The following is an 18,089-nucleotide window of genomic DNA, read 5'->3' as shown; positions in this document are numbered from 1 at the left end:
ATTGAACTAGTACACAATTTTATTTAGGGGCCAGCTGAGAACCACCTCCGGGCGTGGGATTTTCTCGTTGCGTTGAAGACCCATAGGTGGCCTTCGGCTGTTGTCTGCTCTTTGTTCGGGTTGTTGTCTCTTTGACATATTCCCCATTTCCATTCTCAATTTTATATTAAACGTTTTAACAGGCGCCAACTTTCATCCTAACCTGAAACAGTGGTATAACATTACAACATGAAAAAAGACACACAATAAATATCATTTGAAATGGCTTAACTCGATCAAAAAGACAATACACAAAAACAAGTAAAGAAAGCTAGTTTAAAGCCAAAAACCATTAATATACATCCCAGGCAGGGATTTGGTGTTTTAACGCCATGGACAGTCAAAGAAGAAATGACTTGTGCAATGCCAAAATAAAAGTATCGACAGGCAGTAGGATAGTTAGGATTTAACCTTATAATAATATGCATGATGTTATGTATAGATAAAACAATTTCTAAATAGAAAATAAACGTGGATGTGTATAATATATACATCACAAAATAACCATTCGAAAAGAATACAAATTTAGTTATGTTTTAATTTGTTGATGACAAAATCGATGTTAGTGTCAATGAAAGCAATATTCAAAGATCTTATTACAACATTAATAAGATAACTTTTACTAATAAGTTTGTTTAAAGGTTCGACAAGTTTACACGGATCACATAGTGAAAGGACAACTACTGCTGTTTATGTTAAATTTATTTAAAGTAAGTTCCTTTGGGTAAATTTTGGTAGTATATTTAGAGAATTCTGGATTACTTAATGAAAAAATATCAAGATAACGGTAGCATGGGTAGGTATTGTTGAATGTGTCAACTAAATGTAACAATGACGATTTTCGTATAATACTTTTCAAAAGTAAATATTAAATTCATTCTTTACAAAGAACCGTCAAAATAACTAAATAACTATATTTGCCAGCAACGGCAAAATAGCCATTGCTATAGAGATATGATATTTTGCCGGCTTTAATTAAAATCTATTAATCAGAGCTGGCAAAATAGCATTTTTTTTATTTTTTCCTCTGCCTTGACAAAATTATTGATTATTGATTATTATTACAAAACGTTAACCTTATACTGTACGCCAAAAAAATTAAGTCCATTTATCAGTAAAGAAGAGGCCTGAATCTCTCATCTGGTAAACAATTTGGCCATATTGACTTTCTAGCCATTCTTACTTTGCTGATCTTTTTTTCACTTTAAAGTTTCTCTCTACCTCCAAACCTATATTTTTGACAAATTACATTTGGGTCATCTGATCCCCCCCTCCCCCCCCCCCCCCCCCCCAAAAAAAAAGAATCCATAGGAGATAAACCTTGCTGGTCATTTTAACTCTATGTCGGATTTGTTCTAACTTCTCAAGTTTTGAGAAAAATCATAAACTTGTACGTTTTCTAAAAAATGACATTTCAGTGGCAATGACTTCAAAATGGGTTGTCAGATTTTTCTGAAAATTCCATGTCAATAAAGGTTTTGATTTTGTAAATATTGCCGGTATTTTTAATTATCATTCTGTTAATATGGTTCCACTACTAAACTATCTATTATAATTACTAGTACACTTGGTACAATAAAAAACCTGGTAATAAATTGTTCAAATAAGGCCTTTGAAAATAGTGGAATTAATTACTTTTGGAGTGTCAAAAATTCGTTGGAAGTACTTGATAAATTGCATGCTTATATTGGTGATTTCGAATCTGTTCAAAGTTTTGATTTTTTTATCAAGAACTCGCCAAGGAATATATGTATAATGTTAATATCATATCATCTGTCATTACATAATAACCATGAAATCACAAAACTCAAACACAAAAGCTGACGAAAATGTTATGATACATGTACTTCAAAGCACTCCATACCTTTCTGGAAAGGTTAAACTTATTATGGCTTAGTTTTATCTACTATGTATTCTTGCAATTTATTCGTTCAATGTGAATTTATCAGCATACTAAAATCTATCAGTTGTCCAAGCATCCAAATTTCACAGTTTGTTTGTTTAGTCGTGGCTTAGTTGCAATTTTTTATTTTTAATGTTTTATAATATTATAACTAGTATTTTACTATAAATACATTTTTGCTGGTACCATAAAAACTATGAACTTGTACGTAGCAAAAATAAATACTTTACTGTAATAAAAATTCTATATGAAAAATTTGTGACTTCTTCCCCTAATGAAAAGAGCAATAAGGTTGCAGCAAACTTGCGGCAATCTTTTCATTTTGCCAGAAGACCTGAAAGTTGTTCACCAGTGTTCGCCGCGACCTTTCGGCAAACAAATGTAAATGTACCCTATATACCACTTTGCCTCATAATCTTATTAAGAAAAAAATCACACACCTGATTAAATGGGCATTTAAAAAGTCGTAATGCGAATATATATGTTCAAATTCTTTTAGGTCATTTTTAATAACAACAAACAAAAGAACTATGTCAATTAGACCTGCTTTGATACTATAACTGCCCTTGAATTTTTACTAGATAACATTTTTGTTCGCTTATGGAGATTCCGTATATCGTCAGGTTATCGGAATTCCCATGGGGACTAATTGTGCACCACTTATTGCGGACCTGTTTCTGTATTGCTATGAGTTACAATGTATGACTAAAATCAGGAAAGACCCATCGAAACAACATCTGATTCAAAAATTTAATAACACTTTTAGATAGTTAGATGACAATTGGCTCTCAATAATGACAACTTCAGTATGTTCACTTAAGAGATTTACCCTGCCGAACTGACTTTAAATAAAGCTAATACTAACAATGCACACTGCCCTTTCCTGGATCTTGATATCTATATCTTTAACGGGAAGCTTAATACCAAAATTTATGATAAAAGAGATGATTTTTCATTTTCTATTGTTAATTATCCATGTTTAGATGGTGACGCTCCTTTGTCACCATCTTATGGTGTTTATATATCTCAACTTGTTCGATTCGTATGTAACAACGTATTTGATTTCAACGAACGAAATCTCTGTATTACTGAAAAATTATCACACCAGGGTTTTTGATATCACAAACTAGTCAAAACATTTACTAAATTTTATCATCGGTACAAGGACATCATTCGTAAATATAAATCAACATGCAGACATCTTATACGTTCGGGTATTTCACATCCAATATTTTATGGTAATATTCTTAACAAAGCACAACAATGTCGGCATTCACCTCAAAAGCTATCCAAACCTTTAAACATACTTATTCGGAAAGGATATAGTTACGATACTGTTGTGAAGTCATTAAGGATTGCATATTTTGGTATTAATATTGATTCACTCATAGGGTCTTTGCATCGGAAATAAACACATTTATTCTAAATCCAGTTGTTGGCATGATACGGGTTATGGTCTTCTCATATATTTTATGATGGTATGATACTTAACCCCTTACGGGAGGGATTGTACTTGGTTTTCATATGATGAAGACATAATCTGTCTATCAGTTTAATTGAGGTCTGGAGCTGGCATGCCAGTAACTGCATGCTAGTAGTCCTTTGTTCATTTATGTATCATTGTCATTTTGCTTAGTTTCTTTCGTTCTGACATCGGACTCGGACTTCTTTTGAACTGAGTTTTACTGTGCGTATTGCTATGTGTTTCTTTATTCTACATTGGCTAGAGGTATAGGGGGAGGGCTGAGATCTCACAAAACATGTTTAACCCCGCCGCATTTTTGCGCCTGTACCAAATCAGGAGCCTCTGGCCTTTGTTAGTCTTGTATTTTTTTTTTTAATTTTAGTTCATTTATATGTTTTGGAGTTTAGTGTGACGTCCATTTTCACTGAACTAGTACACAATTTTATTTAGGGGCCAGCTGAGGACCACCTCCGGGTGCGGGATTTTCTCGCTGCGTTCAAGACCTATTGGTGGCCTTCGGCTGTTGTCTGCTCTTTGGTCGGGTTGTTGTCTCTTTGACATATTCCCCATTTCCATTCTCAATTTTACCTTGACCTGCTAATACTTTTTTTCCATATCAGTTTTGATCTAACAGCTTTAGGTTTTGTGATATAAGCCGCAAACTGCGTGTTACTCCCATGTTATATTATTAGCCATGATGGTCATGTTTCTTGATGGATAAGAATAAAAAGTTTTGTTGAAATTGGTTTAGCGATTACAGAAATCTTTGAAAAGTTTACACCAGACGGACGACGCATTGACAAAAATAATCATAAATCGCTGTTAAGGGTAATAATGGCCTATGAGGTGTCAATTGATGGTTTTGGTCATGTGATGTATTTGAAGATCTTTTATTGCTGTTTCAATGATGTGCACTTCTAAGGATGATTTTAATTTCTTCATTGAAAACTTTCCATTTATTTGTAGCACCATTCCAGCAGTTGCTAAATATGGAGTATATAACTCCCAGATGATGGCATTTCCAGGACATAGGTTTCCTATCATTCCCTTGCTGCTTACAGGTTAGCTGTTAAGCCAAGAGCTCCAAATGGTAAAGTTAAAGTCGTCACTACAAATGTTTAACAGAGGCAATCATGATGTTGTTGACCATTTTAAAATATCTGAGTCACAGATGACCACGGATATTTTGTCAAAGCTAAATTCCCAGCATCTTTACCTCTATTTTGACATCACCAAATGCAAATCATTACAGATTTTTAAGTTTCTTAGATGCAACTAGTGGAGCAGCATCTGCTTAAATTTTCAGATCACGTAAAATCTAATGAGACATCAACTTAGCAACTCAAAAGACATTTAGGGGTCAGTGATATGACCTTCAACAATGGAACTCAGTTTTACCTAGATCATCCTGTAGTAGCAACAGTAAGGATAAAAAAGAGATGAAATGAAATAAACTTTATTTTTAAATTTGTAATATTGATAACAAAACACCCCTTTACTCAGCACGTAAAAAAATTACACACAATCAAACTGAAAGCAGAATATGGTTAATCAAGCTGAAATCATATACTAAGTATTTTATTTGTTGATTTATGAAAAATAATAATCAGAAATGAAAATAATGCATATACAATGTATATGTCTCCTTATTAAAATACACTATATACATTTTAGACCTATTTTTCAAATTTATAATTGATTGTATCTCTAAAAGTACAAATATATATATCATGTTTTTAGATATTCAAAACAGTTCAACAAGTTCTGAATGCATACAAAATTCAATAAAAAAAAAAATACCTCCAAATTACAGATGCTTTGCCTTAAATGGCCAAAAATCTATTGAAAAATAACACACCTCTTTTGCTATTTTTCAATCCACCTTTTCATGTACTGGAGTTTCCATCTGTATGTTTGTTTTTCCAATTTTCAGCATGTTAACAAATATGGGTTAAACATTAAAAAAAAATTAATAAACAATAATAAAAATTTACATCAAAATATTGAATATTCAATGAATAGGATGGTCTGATATGGAGCTATAATTTTTAGTAGGTGAAAAAAAAAATGTTTTCAATGATGTGAATTATTTATTGATAGGGTATTGCAAGTTCATATGTATTATTAAAACAGTAATCATGAAAATTTGCAACTGAACTTTAAAGAGCAATAATTCTGAAATGGTTTATATCATGATAATCAATAGTCTATCAAGGTTTAAAGCAATTACACACAAAGAAAATGGTCTAGACAGAAAAACAGAGAAAAAAATTCATAGAAAAGCAAATTCCTGCATCTACATAGTTACCCACATTTACACAAGTTGGAATTATTTGAAATACTAAGAATGTTCTTATCCCAGGCATAGATTACCTTAGGCGTATTTGGCACAACTTTTTGGAATTTTGGGTCCTCAATGCTCTTCAACTTTGTACTTGTTTGGCTTTCTAACTATTTTGATCTGAGCCTCACTGATAAGTCTTATGTAGACGAAACAAGCGTCTGGCTTATCAAATTATAAGCCTGGTACCTTTGATAACTATTTACAGAGTTTTAAAATTATTGATATAAATAGATTATTATATTAACAACTAATATATTCATCTAAACTGATGTATTGTACAAGAATCTTCCATTAAGAATCTTTCATGACAAATCTGTTCTTTACAAGTTAGGAGAAGTTAAAATTTCAATTTGCATTTTGTCATTTGATTTGTAGCTTTTGCTTCTCATCACAGTGCGAGGCTATTAGTTTCAGTTAATATTCTAGTACACGCCATCCTGAAACTGTCACTTAACAACAGTTAGTTCTGATAGGCTACTTAATGGTGTGGCTAAATTCTGTTTGCATGAATGAGTAATTTTGTAATAAAATTGGGAACACATCTGGAAGGGGACGAGCAATAAAATATCAGTATTGGTATTCTAAACCTGATTGATGAATATATAGATATAAGATATATACATTTATTACTTAGCATCCCCTTTGCATGATCTGCACTACACGTTAATTTCTATACATCTTATATATGTATAATGTTAATATCATATCATCTGTCATTACATAATAACCATGAAATCACAAAACTCAAAAACAAAAGCTGACGAAAATTTTATGATACATGTACTGCAAAGCACTCCATACCTTTCTGGAAAGGTTAAACTTATTATGGCTTAGTTTTATCTACTATGTATTCTGGCAATTTATTCGTTCATGTATTCTGGCAATTTATTCGTTCAATGTGAATTTATCAGCATACTAAAATCTATCAGTTGTCCAAGCATCCAAATTTCACAGTTTGTTTAGTCCTGGCTTAGTTGCAATTTTCTATTTTTAATGTTTTATAATATTATAACTAGTATTTTACTATAAATACGTTTTTGCTGGTACATATGTACCATAAAAAACTATGAAATTGTACATGAAAAGTGCGGTAAGGTAGCAGCAAACTTGAGGCAATCTTTTCAGTTTGCCAGAAGACCTGAAAGTTGTTCACCAGTGTTAGCCGCTAGCAGCAACCTTTCGGCAAACAAATGTAAATGTTTGCCGCAAGTTTGTCGCAAGCTATTAGCTTTCTAAAAATTGAAGAACTTTGTAAACAGACTTAACAGCAGGCCCAAAGTTTTCATAAACTAGTAATAAATTAGAGGTGTCTTTAATTCCTAAAATCACTTTACTTAAGTTATAACTATAGTACTCTAAAGTAAGTTTGAGTAAGTATTTTTTATGTATTGTTAAGACAACAATGAAAGCTTATTGGTGTATCAGTATATTAATTGGCTTATCCAGAAATAATTACATTAGGGGTGTAAGGGGCACATTTTGCAGACCTATATCATTTTCTAATGCCTCAAGCCAAATATGCTCCAACAACCATATATTCTAGTAAAATGCCTCTGGATCCCCTCATTTTGTCATTTCTGCAATAGCCTCTAAGTTATAACAATACTGTAAGTGGTCATTATATGAGTTGTGAATGTTTAAATCATTAAAAAAACACTGATAAATAAAACAGTACTTTGTCATTTTTTCAGTACAATTCTCTTGATGTGACGTTTCTGGTATGGGGTAAATGTATCATTTACACTTAGTCCTCTGTTTTTAGCTGTTAGTTCTTTCAATAGAAAATGCTTTGTAAAGGCTGACAACTCCTTGTTGTACAGCTTGCCGTCACCTAAATTACCAGAATCTCTGTCTCTTGTGTATATAACAAACACATCAGCTGTAAATGAATGAAGAAAAGTTTTAAACAAGTGAAACTGCGAGCTACTGCTCACTGATGATACCCCTGCCGCAAGTGGATAATTTTAATAGTGTAAAGATATGTAAGTGTTCGTTAAACAGGAATTTGTTCAGTGATGAATCTGAAAACTCATCACATGATATAGCTGACTTATATAAACCCTGAAACCAAATTTCGGAAATCTTTATGATGTAGTTCCTGAGAAAAATGCAACGAAAAATATTCATGGGACCGACAGACGGACAGACAGAGGTAAAACAGTATACCCCCACTTTTTTAAAGCAGGGGTATAATAATAAAGACACACTTGAAGTGGTTGAATGTGCTGAAAACCTGAATCATGAATATGTTTTGTTTTAGATTTTTTAACTGTGACTAAGCAGTAAGGTAAAAAAAATACCCAATTTCAGTTTTTATCATTCACTAAAATAAAACTATTCTATGTAACTGATACTGTACAATTCTTCTTGGAAGCCCATTAAATTAGAAAAAGGCAATTGTTTCCAATATCCAGCAGATCTGGAAATAGAGGGGGCATTAAAAATTGAGCACATGATGTGAATTTGCAACCATTATATAATGACAGTCCCCTCTTTCAAGCCTACCTGTCATAACAGATGAACCCCTAAAATTAACATCGGTCTTCATTTTATCACCAGCCCAGAAGTCAGCACTTCTGTGTTGACATGAATTATTACATAAAATCAACTGGTAAATCAATTGTTCACAAATTAAACATTATCTTGTTCGAAATACTTAGGATTTTCTACCCTAGGTACTGATTACCATAGCTGTATTTGGCAAAACTTTTGGGAATTTTCGGTCATCAATGCTCTTTTTTGTACTTTATTTGGCTTTTTTAAAAAATTTTGGAATTTATTTAAAGTGTCACTGATGGGTCTTTTATAGACGAAACGCATGTCTGGTATGTCTGGTGTCTTTGATAAGTTTTTTTACACAAAATTAAATGGTTTTAACATAACAGTTCATTTGGAACACAAGGTAATGAAAAAAAAACCAGCATTGTGTGTAATGATTAAAACATAAGCACAACAACACATAACTCTATGGCTAAATATAACTAGAGGGTATAAGATTCCCATATTTGCATAAAACTGATACACTGCAACAAAAATATTAGTACTAATTAGTGCAGGATGGGAACTTGTGCAGGCCAAAGTCTTTTCTTACTGATCATTTTTTCTGGATAGAGTTTTTGTCTACCCATTAACCTTTTCATGATTTATATAACCAAAAATGAAAAAGAAAATGATTGGGTAAAAAATTTGATATAGGGGTAACAGTTGCTAAAAGAAGTTAATTTACTATTTTAATCCTATTGCCTTGAGTGTAGATCTAGATCTTATTTTGTTGATCATTTTTGCTGCTTACAGTTTCACTCTATCAATTCCAGTTTCAACCAAAAATGCAAAAAATGCAAGTCTACTTACAATTTTGTCCATGTTCACCAATTTGTTATTTTTATTTCTGATAATTTTACTGTATACAATTTCACTCTATCTAACAAACATAAATGTGCAGTAAACTCTTCACTGAAGGGCGATAACTCATGAGGGGTGTCAGCTGAAGATTTCATGCATTTCTGACCATAATACTATATATTTAGGATGATCCTGGCCAAGTTGTTTCAGAGAAGAAGATTTTAGTTACAGTTAAAAGACAATCAGGAGCCTGTAGTTCTGTGGTTGTCGTTGGTTCATGTCTGTAATATTTTTTTTTCGTAAATTATTTTGTTATAAATTAGGCCGTTAGTTTTCTCAATTGAATTGTTTCATATTTTTCATGTCAGGGCCTTTTATAGCCAACTATACGGTATAAGTTTTTTTCATTTTTGAAGGCCGTACGATTGCCTATAATTGATTACATCCACTTCATTTGAACTTTGATGGATAGTTGTCTCATTGGCAATCATACCACATCTCCTTATTTTTATAATGGATGCCAAGCAATAATTAACAATGCTCCTTTTGGCTAGGTACTAAAGCTAAAAATCTGCTTTTTAAAATTTTAAATGGTTTAGACAGATTCGACACTATTATTTCTTTCTTTCTGGCTTTATTAGTTACTGAATCGATAAGTTCAGAAAGATCACATTCAATATTAATGCAGACAAATAATTTTGTCCATCCTGTTTATCTGTACGTCTAGTGTATCTGTACACCTAAGACTTTTTGATACGCTTATTAATTTTTGTTAAACTCATGAAACCAATAGTTATACAATATTTTGTGAACAAATTCATGACAGACTTTGATTTCATGCAATCTCCCTGAAGATTTTGTGTAAGGTGTTCAAAATTTAATAGACCGTGTTTTGACAGTTCTTTAAACGTCCGATGATTTCACGCATGCCTTCTGAAAATAGTAAGTTTTGAATAAAGGATTGATTGATGGTTGGTTCGTTAACGTCCAGTGGCAAATATTTCATGCATATTCAGGACGAGTTGAATAAAGGAAAGATATTATACAAGGAAATACTATTCAGTTTGAACCAAACAGACCACCATGGATGTGAAGCAAAAGATATTCCATTTTGAAGACATTTGTCTTAAAATGAAACAATTCTATTCGAAGATGTCATAACTTCAAAGAAGATGGTCAAGTTTGGGATTGTAATTATAAATCTATGCTTTAACTTATCAATTTTAACCTTTTCTGAACCCTAAAAAACTAACAAGAAAAAATTCTATATCTGTTACATTGCAGATATGACAAAATCAGGTAATGCACCAGCCACATGGACACAGGGGATTCCTCCTGTAAATTTAACTTGCTGCTTGTGGATATTTAATAATTGTACTTATTGCCTCACCTCCCATTTTCTGACAAGCCTTGACAGTTACTACTTTCTTATCACCAAGTTCTTGGTCAGGATTCTCTAGAATAACATTCCTTTCATTAAAATCAACAAATACAAAAACAAAGTGACATCTTGGTATAGACTTTGCATCTGGATCAGTGACCTTTAATAAGAATGGCTTCATTGGAATTTCTTTCTGTTGCAATGCTGATGTTAATATTCTGTAATGTAAATCCTGTGTTTCTCCATAGAAACTAAGGATACAAATAGATTCCTCCAAGTTCCCACTGTAGATCTGATCCAGTATAGTATTCATTCTTCTTGGCTGATTCTGCCTGTTCTGCTGAAATGGAAATTAAAGTTTTGAAAAACCAAACCCATAGTTTTCAAAGACATACACTTTTTTTTTCTAGACAGTCGTAATTGAAATCACCATTAGTAATAACATTGTCATAATTTTCATATATTATGTCAAATGTTTTATTAAGGTTCATCTTGGACATAAGTGTCTGTATAAACATTATTTTGAGTACAGACAAACCTGTGCAGTTTGAAAAGTTTAAGGGTCTAAGAAAAAAAAAATTTTTTGGCACTTAGATTGGCATTTGTTTTCTTTCCTAATTTGATCTGATCAACAATTTAGACCATCATATCTTGCTTCTATCTACAAGTGTAAAGCGATCTGATCAACTTGATTACCTCCACACTATCTTTACATGTACAAATGTAGTACATTAAGCAGATTGCAATAACTATCCTTTTTAAATTGGTATTGTCATCATGACTACTTATTTTACACACTATGCACATGAAGTACCTTTATCCGACTACCATTTTTCCAAACTATATTTACAAGTATTAAATTGATTTGATCACCATGACAACCATTCCTCTACAACATACTTACATGTTGTACATCATTGAACTGTGGCAGTGCATTTGGACAATCATGGACATATGCATCTGGACCATGATGACTACCATTTCTCCATTGAAAATATTTATACAACAGAAAAATTATCAATGGCTCTAGGATTAAACCAGCTACTAGAAAAAAGATTGTTTCTGTAAAAAAAAATATTGTGTCAATTACTTTTTATCATAATCGAGAGAAAGTTTCTGAAAATTTGCAGTTTAAAATAAAACAGATTTAACCTCTACAGCAAGCTTGTGTATGTTGTGTACGATAAGAAAATAGAAAGATTTATCAACAAAGTCATGTTGTGCATTTTGTTATCATAAAAATTCTAAGATACTCTAGGAATTAGTTCTAATTGTAATGCATGGTTTTGTCTGTTGATTTCTTTCTTCTTACAATAGGGGGCATTAAGTTTTACTCTTGTCTGTCTGTACGTTCCAAAATTGATTTCCGTTCTTTAACTTTAGTTTGCCCCCACCAATGTTATGAAACTTAAACACAAATTGCTTGTTACCACAAAACACAGATCAAGTTCGAATTTGGGTGGTGTCATTTTTACTGTTCTAGAGTTATGCCCCTTTACAAATGGAAAAATTGTTAAATTTTTTGTTTCCTTCTCTAACTTAAGTTTGCCTCAACCAAATGTATAAAACTAATACACAATGCTTATTACCACAAAACTTCGATCAAGTTTGAATTTGGGTGGCTTCACTTTTACCGTTCTTGAGTTATGTCCCTTTATAACATTATATGCAAGCTGGGGCATCATCTGTGTCCCTTGGACACATTCTCCATTTTTGTTTGATAGAATTCCCTATGATATACATTGTATTTGTAAACACTTCAGAAACATAAGACATGCATTTTTATTGAATTAAGTACACTGGTGCATATCATCCGTTTATTTACTTTATTTTACCAAAAACAATTTGAACAAGCATTCTGTGAGTATTGCATGGCAATACATAGTCCCCTACCGGTTACAAATTCATTGTAATGGAACGAAATTCTAACTTGATCTATAACTTGTCATGGTGTAACTACATAAAAATATCAAGTCAAAATCTGCAAGCATGACGAAAAAAACTGTTGAAAACTGATTATTTAAATGAATTTTCTATGTCCAAAGACCATAACTCTGCACAAATTATCAGACTGGAACAAAATTCCAACTTGATCTGTAATTTGTCATGATAAAACTATATACTAATTATCAAATCAATATCTTCAAGAATGACAAACAAACCTACCACTGAATTCTTCAAACAATTTACTAAAAGAAAAGTAAATAAATTCAAAATGTCATTTTGTCTTTTAAAAAATGAGTTATTTCCCTTTGAACAGAAATCTACTAATTAATAAGTATTTCATCAAAAATTTAATTCTAGGGAAAGGGCTTTAACTGAACAAAGAGAAAAGCTAAAAATCGTGAAAATTGAACTTGACCTGTAACTTGTCATGATAAATCAAAAACTAAATATCAAATCAATATCTCCAAGCACGAAGAAAAAAAGTCTGGAAAACTGATTTGCCGGACTGACAGACAGACAGACAGACTGAGGGAGTGCAAACCTAAAGTCCCCTTCGACTTCGTCGGTAGGGGACTAATAAATCTCTACATGTAATAGACCGTTATTACAATGATGACAGCATTGTTACCTCTTGACCCCTTGTTTTATATCATATTAAAAAAAAAAGTTCTGTTATCAGAAATCTTAATTTTCTTTATGAAAATTTTTAAAATTGAAACTGAGAGGTAAAAAAATCTCAAAACCAACGACCTATCATAAGTAATTATCCTTGGATTTCAATCAGAGAGCATGTTACTTTTTAAGGTCATAAATGAAAAACAATTCCTCTCAGCAAATCAAGGGCTAAATATCTGTACATTGTACTTTTTTTTTTTTTTTTGGTGTTAGTGATTTTAAGCAAAAAATTGACCAATGATTGAGAAGAGAAATACTGACCATGAATCATTACAAACGAGGACAGAGAAAACAGTACAGATGCCACCCTTAACAAATTCTTTGCTTGATTTTTTTCTACCCATGCCTTGTAGGCTTAGATAGGTAGGTAGGAATTCTTTTTTTTTCAAACAACATAAGTTACATGTTTTATAAAAGAAAACGACCTGAGAGTAGGAAAAAATCTTTTTAAAATTTGAAACAATTTGTGTCATAAAAGTTTTCATGTAGGCTGCTTTTTAGGTGGGTAGGTAGGCAACATCAAACAATTCAAATATTATTTTTGGCATAATATAAGTATATTGTCCTTTTGAAGTAGTGAACTAAAAAAAATGTTCTTACCAGAATATGTTATGTATCTATTGTCATGGATTTGCTGTGTTCCAGTCAAGATATTCATGTCCCTTTTCAACAGAAGGTAATCGTCTTTGAGTTCTTCTTTCACATCTTCAATGGTACCAGTTATACCATTAGATACCTCTGTGACATCATTTTTCAAATGAATAAAATTATCTTGTACATGACTGAAATCTTGCTTTATCCGTGTCAAGTTGGCTTGACATTGTGAAAGTTTCTGTGTCACGTCTTCCATGACTATACTTGTATGAGTAGTATTATCACTTAGTACATAAGTTGTATTTGTATAGTGTGGAGTCCACCAATATGACATCAATCCTCCTCCTAGAAAGAAGGCGAATGATCTGAAATATAGAGTAACTCAAAGTAAGTTAGTAATCCAAGAAATTCTTCAGTTTTTAATTGCTGTTGTTTTTTTTCTGTGTTGTTGGGTAGCTGTCTCAGTTATGTATACCTCGTATATCTTTTAAAAATGTATTTTCAAAAGGTCAGAGAAGAGATGTTAATATATATATAATAGTCTATTTCTGATGTTTTTAATGTATAAAAATGGATACCAGATGCATGTATTGCCAAAAAAACTGAACACAGCAAACACCAATCCCCCACTGTACCAAGAAGTTTACAAACAAACAAAGACATACAGCACTTGATCCAGATAGGCTGACTTGGTACAGACACAAAATGTGGTGGGGTTAAACCAGTTTTAGTTACCATACCACTTTAACCTTTAGTTTCTTTGAAATATCTGTAAAAAGTAAAAATTGAAAATTTCTCTATCATTTCTTTCATGAAAAATTTACTATTTGAGTTATCTCCCCTTATAAATGGCTGTTGACAATTTGATTCGAATAAACACAAATATTTGGTTTTTGATGAATCAGTCTTTATAATGCAATAAATCACTTATTTTTCTTTATTCCAATAAACAGTCTAACCCATTAATTACCAATCTGTCTCAAAATTTGCTGATTTAAGCAAAGAATTGGACCTATTGTGAACTGCTATTTTATAATTCAAGATGGCAGTTGAACAAGTATTAATTAAAAATGTATCTGACATTTATTAAAATAGGTATTTTTGAAAATGTGAACTAATGTACGCAACTCAAACATCTTTTTCATTTTGACAATCAACTAGCTGTCATGGTTCTTTTGGTTGTTAATATCAAATGACTACAAAATTCTACTTTTAAAGATACTGTCTTTAAAGATACCTCAACCCTTCTCAATTTTTTTTTGGAAGAAAGCCATAACCAAAAGTAAACAGTGGTTGACAGGTTTTTTTTCATTTCATGTTATCTTGCTTTCATCATAACACTCAGAGATGTGTCTTGAATTTAATGACAGGTTTGAGTGTAATGGTCATGTTTCTGCTAGGCAGACAGGTTGGAGTGTAATGGTCATGTTTCTGCTAGGCAGACAGGTTGGAGTGTAATGGTCATGTTTCTGCTAGGCAGACAGGTTGGAGTGTAATGGTCATGTTTCTGCTGGGCAGACAGGTTGGAGTGTAATGGTCATTTTTCTGCTAGGCAGACAGGTTGGAGTGTAATGGTCATGTTTCTGCTAGGCAGACAGGTTGGAGTGTAATGGTCATGTTTCTGCTAGGCAGACAGGTTGGAGTGTAATGGTCATGTTTCTGCTAGGCAGACAGGTTGGAGTGTAATGGTCATGTTTCTGCTGGGCAGACAGGTTGGAGTGTAATGGTCATGTTTCTGCTAGGCAGACAGGTGGGAGTGTAATGGTCATGTTTCTGCTAGGCAGACAGGTGGGAGTGTAATGGTCATGTTTCTGCTAGGCAGACAGGTTGGAGTGTCATGGTCATGTTTCTGCTACGCAGACAGGTTGGAGTGTAATGGTCATGTTTCTGCTAGGCAGACAGGTTTGAGTGTCATGGTCATGTTTCTGCTAGGCAGACAGGTTTGAGTGTAATGGTCATCAGACAGGTTTGGTGGTTAGACATGTTTGACATAATGTTTGAGAGTGTTACAAAATTGTACATATTTATATTTGGGTCAATATCTAAAAAATTAAAGGCAGGTTGATGATTTATTTTTTCTATTCTGTAAGATTACTGAAGAAGAGTCAAAATATTAAGTTATCTCACATTGATTGATTTTGTTTAAATATACTCTACGAGTACAATGTGAATCTCTATGTAAATCTTTTAAAAAGGTTAAACAAAACCAATAATAAAAGTTGTAAATTTATATGTATTTTGTAATTTTTACTTAAGTATGCATGTCTTTTCTCTCATTTTCTGTCTATCATAAAACTTATAGTGTTATTATCATTAACAAATAAGAACTGGGTTGATACCACTGCTGGTGGACAGTTAGTCCCAGAGAGTATGATCAGCTCACTGTGTTGATACCACTGCTGGTGAACAGTTAGTCCCAGAGGGTATGATCAGCTCAGTAGTCAGTGCTTCTGTACTGACATGATTTTTAAATATATTTTCTAAAATTCCCTGCTGATAGATTAAGAAATTACTTAAAAGAAACTTCAACTGCAAATTCCTTATGCAATGTTGACCCTAGCTAAATTTGGCTATTCTTTTAGGTGCCAATTGGTCATAAAGCTCCAAACAGTTCTACCTATTTGTATTCCCAGTGCCTTTGTGTTAGAGAGTTCTAGTGAATGTAAATCCAGATCCAGGATTGACGAAACTTATGAAGTTGTACTTTCATTTATCATTAAATGGATTTTTAGATGTAAATTTTGTAACATATCCTCTGTGTGATATATACAGGCGGAAACCCAGTTGAAATAGAACAAAAGAATCGAAGCTCTTTGTTAGAGAAGGCGATAAATGCTTACTGTAATGTTTACTATAGTAACAAAATTTTTAAAAGTTAATAGAAACAAATAAAATGACAGTTTTTGTCTAAATTACAAAGTATTTTATCATAAAAACACAATTTGCATAAGTTTTCAATTTATCTATTATATAATTAAGCAGAACAATTAGATATCAAGTCGACGACATGGATGTCTATTCAGCTGGATCTAAAAAATGCATAACCTCCGATTTTTTTTTTTTTTACCACGGACGGAGAACATATCACTCTATTTGTTCCTTAATTTTCGTTTCCGCCCTTCCATTATGTAACTCAAGAAAAAATTCAAAAAAATGGGTAACAATTGCACCGAAAAGATAAAATCGAGTGCACCTTTTTATGTTAGGGCGTGTTTGAGTTAAATATTTTGTCTTGAAAACGTATAAAGCAAGAGTATTTGATACATCATCTCGCTTCAGATTCTATTATTTTTATATATCAAGGCTGCAAGTTGACTTTATAACATCGAAAGTTCACAGTACTAAAAAATTAGATATATGGGTCAAGTGAAATACCTTTCTAATGAATCACAAAAACAGAGTAGGTGTGTTCGAATGGCAAATTTTTACTAAAAGTACTTGACGACTGACTTTTAAGTTGGATTTTAAAAATGCATATCTTCGAATAAACTTCATTTTTTGTGTGTGATAATTAGGGTTTATAGTCTTCAACCACTGAAAATTTTTAGTCTGCCCTTCCACGAAATATTTAATTAGAATTTTTTTAAATGTTTATGAATTTCCGAAAATTCCACCTGACAAACGATCCGACAATAGTTTTTAGTTGATTGAATGCAGACAAGTACATTAACTGATGCTCATTAGCTAGTAGATACATTTGTCTTTTAAAATACACCTGGCATATAAGGATCGTAATGGTGCTATGTGGATAAATTTATCGGTTTTCAAGAGCTAAATTGGAAGCGCGTCATCCCTACAATGGCTTCCATTTTTACGATTGTAAAAATGAACTGGCGTAATGGGGAGATAATTTTGACGAAGGAGAATCCTGACTGATATATATATATATATATTATGACTTACATTAATCCAGTCTGCATTTTTGTAAATGATCTTTTATCTTTACTTAATTCTTCTTTAACTATTCTTTTTACAGTTTCCACGTCCACTAAACCATTTAAATTGTCACTGTTTTGATAAAATGAGTTTTGTTTCTCACTGTCATTTTTTACTGATTGTTTACCCTCATGATCATTTTGATGTTTATTATTCTGTTGATCAGGCTGACTAGTACTTCTGCTACCCTTTTGATCACTACCAGATCCCCTTACAGAATTAGTCTGATTTCTTTGATTTCCTTGACCAGACATTCCTCTGTTACGACACTGACAAATGGTATCAGAATGTCTGCCATAGACAAATCAAAATACTTTATTTGAACAGGGATGTTCAGCAGACTACAAAATATCAGGACACTTATTAATTGTGTTCTGTAGGGTAATATGTCCTACCAAAATGTTAAACATCTATCTATCTATCTGAAAATATAAATTATGTGAATTATAGAAATATAGATTCT

At 32.3% G+C, this 18,089-nt stretch overlaps 1 protein-coding gene across 8 annotated transcripts in view; it reads right to left on the bottom strand.

The window, feature by feature from the left end:
* LOC127736564 (uncharacterized) overlaps nt 1-18,089 on the bottom strand; it is a 100,694-nt gene that overhangs the window by 63,713 nt on the left and 18,892 nt on the right. For 3 of the 8 annotated variants that reach the window (XM_052247141.1, XM_052247140.1, XM_052247138.1), the window contains 5 exons: nt 17,594-18,048; nt 13,697-14,055; nt 11,379-11,536; nt 10,484-10,814; nt 4,848-7,630 (listed from right to left, as the gene is read on the bottom strand). In XM_052247141.1, the coding sequence (XP_052103101.1) occupies nt 7,431-7,630; nt 10,484-10,814; nt 11,379-11,536; nt 13,697-14,055; nt 17,594-17,880 (1,335 nt within the window). In that variant the 5' untranslated portion in view covers nt 17,881-18,048 and the 3' untranslated portion in view covers nt 4,848-7,430. Of the gene's footprint in view, nt 1-4,847; nt 7,631-10,483; nt 10,815-11,378; nt 11,537-13,696; nt 14,056-17,593; nt 18,049-18,089 lie in introns of those variants that run through there. The other 5 variants (XM_052247143.1, XM_052247142.1, XM_052247139.1 and 2 more) reach the window with 3 other exon arrangements.

The sequence above is a fragment of the Mytilus californianus genome, unplaced genomic scaffold (assembly GCF_021869535.1).
Source record: "Mytilus californianus isolate M0D057914Y unplaced genomic scaffold, xbMytCali1.0.p SCAF_33, whole genome shotgun sequence".
NCBI lineage: Eukaryota > Metazoa > Mollusca > Bivalvia > Mytilida > Mytilidae > Mytilus > Mytilus californianus.
The sequence above is the reverse complement of the archived record's forward strand: the minus strand, read 5'-3'. Positions and strand labels throughout refer to the sequence as shown.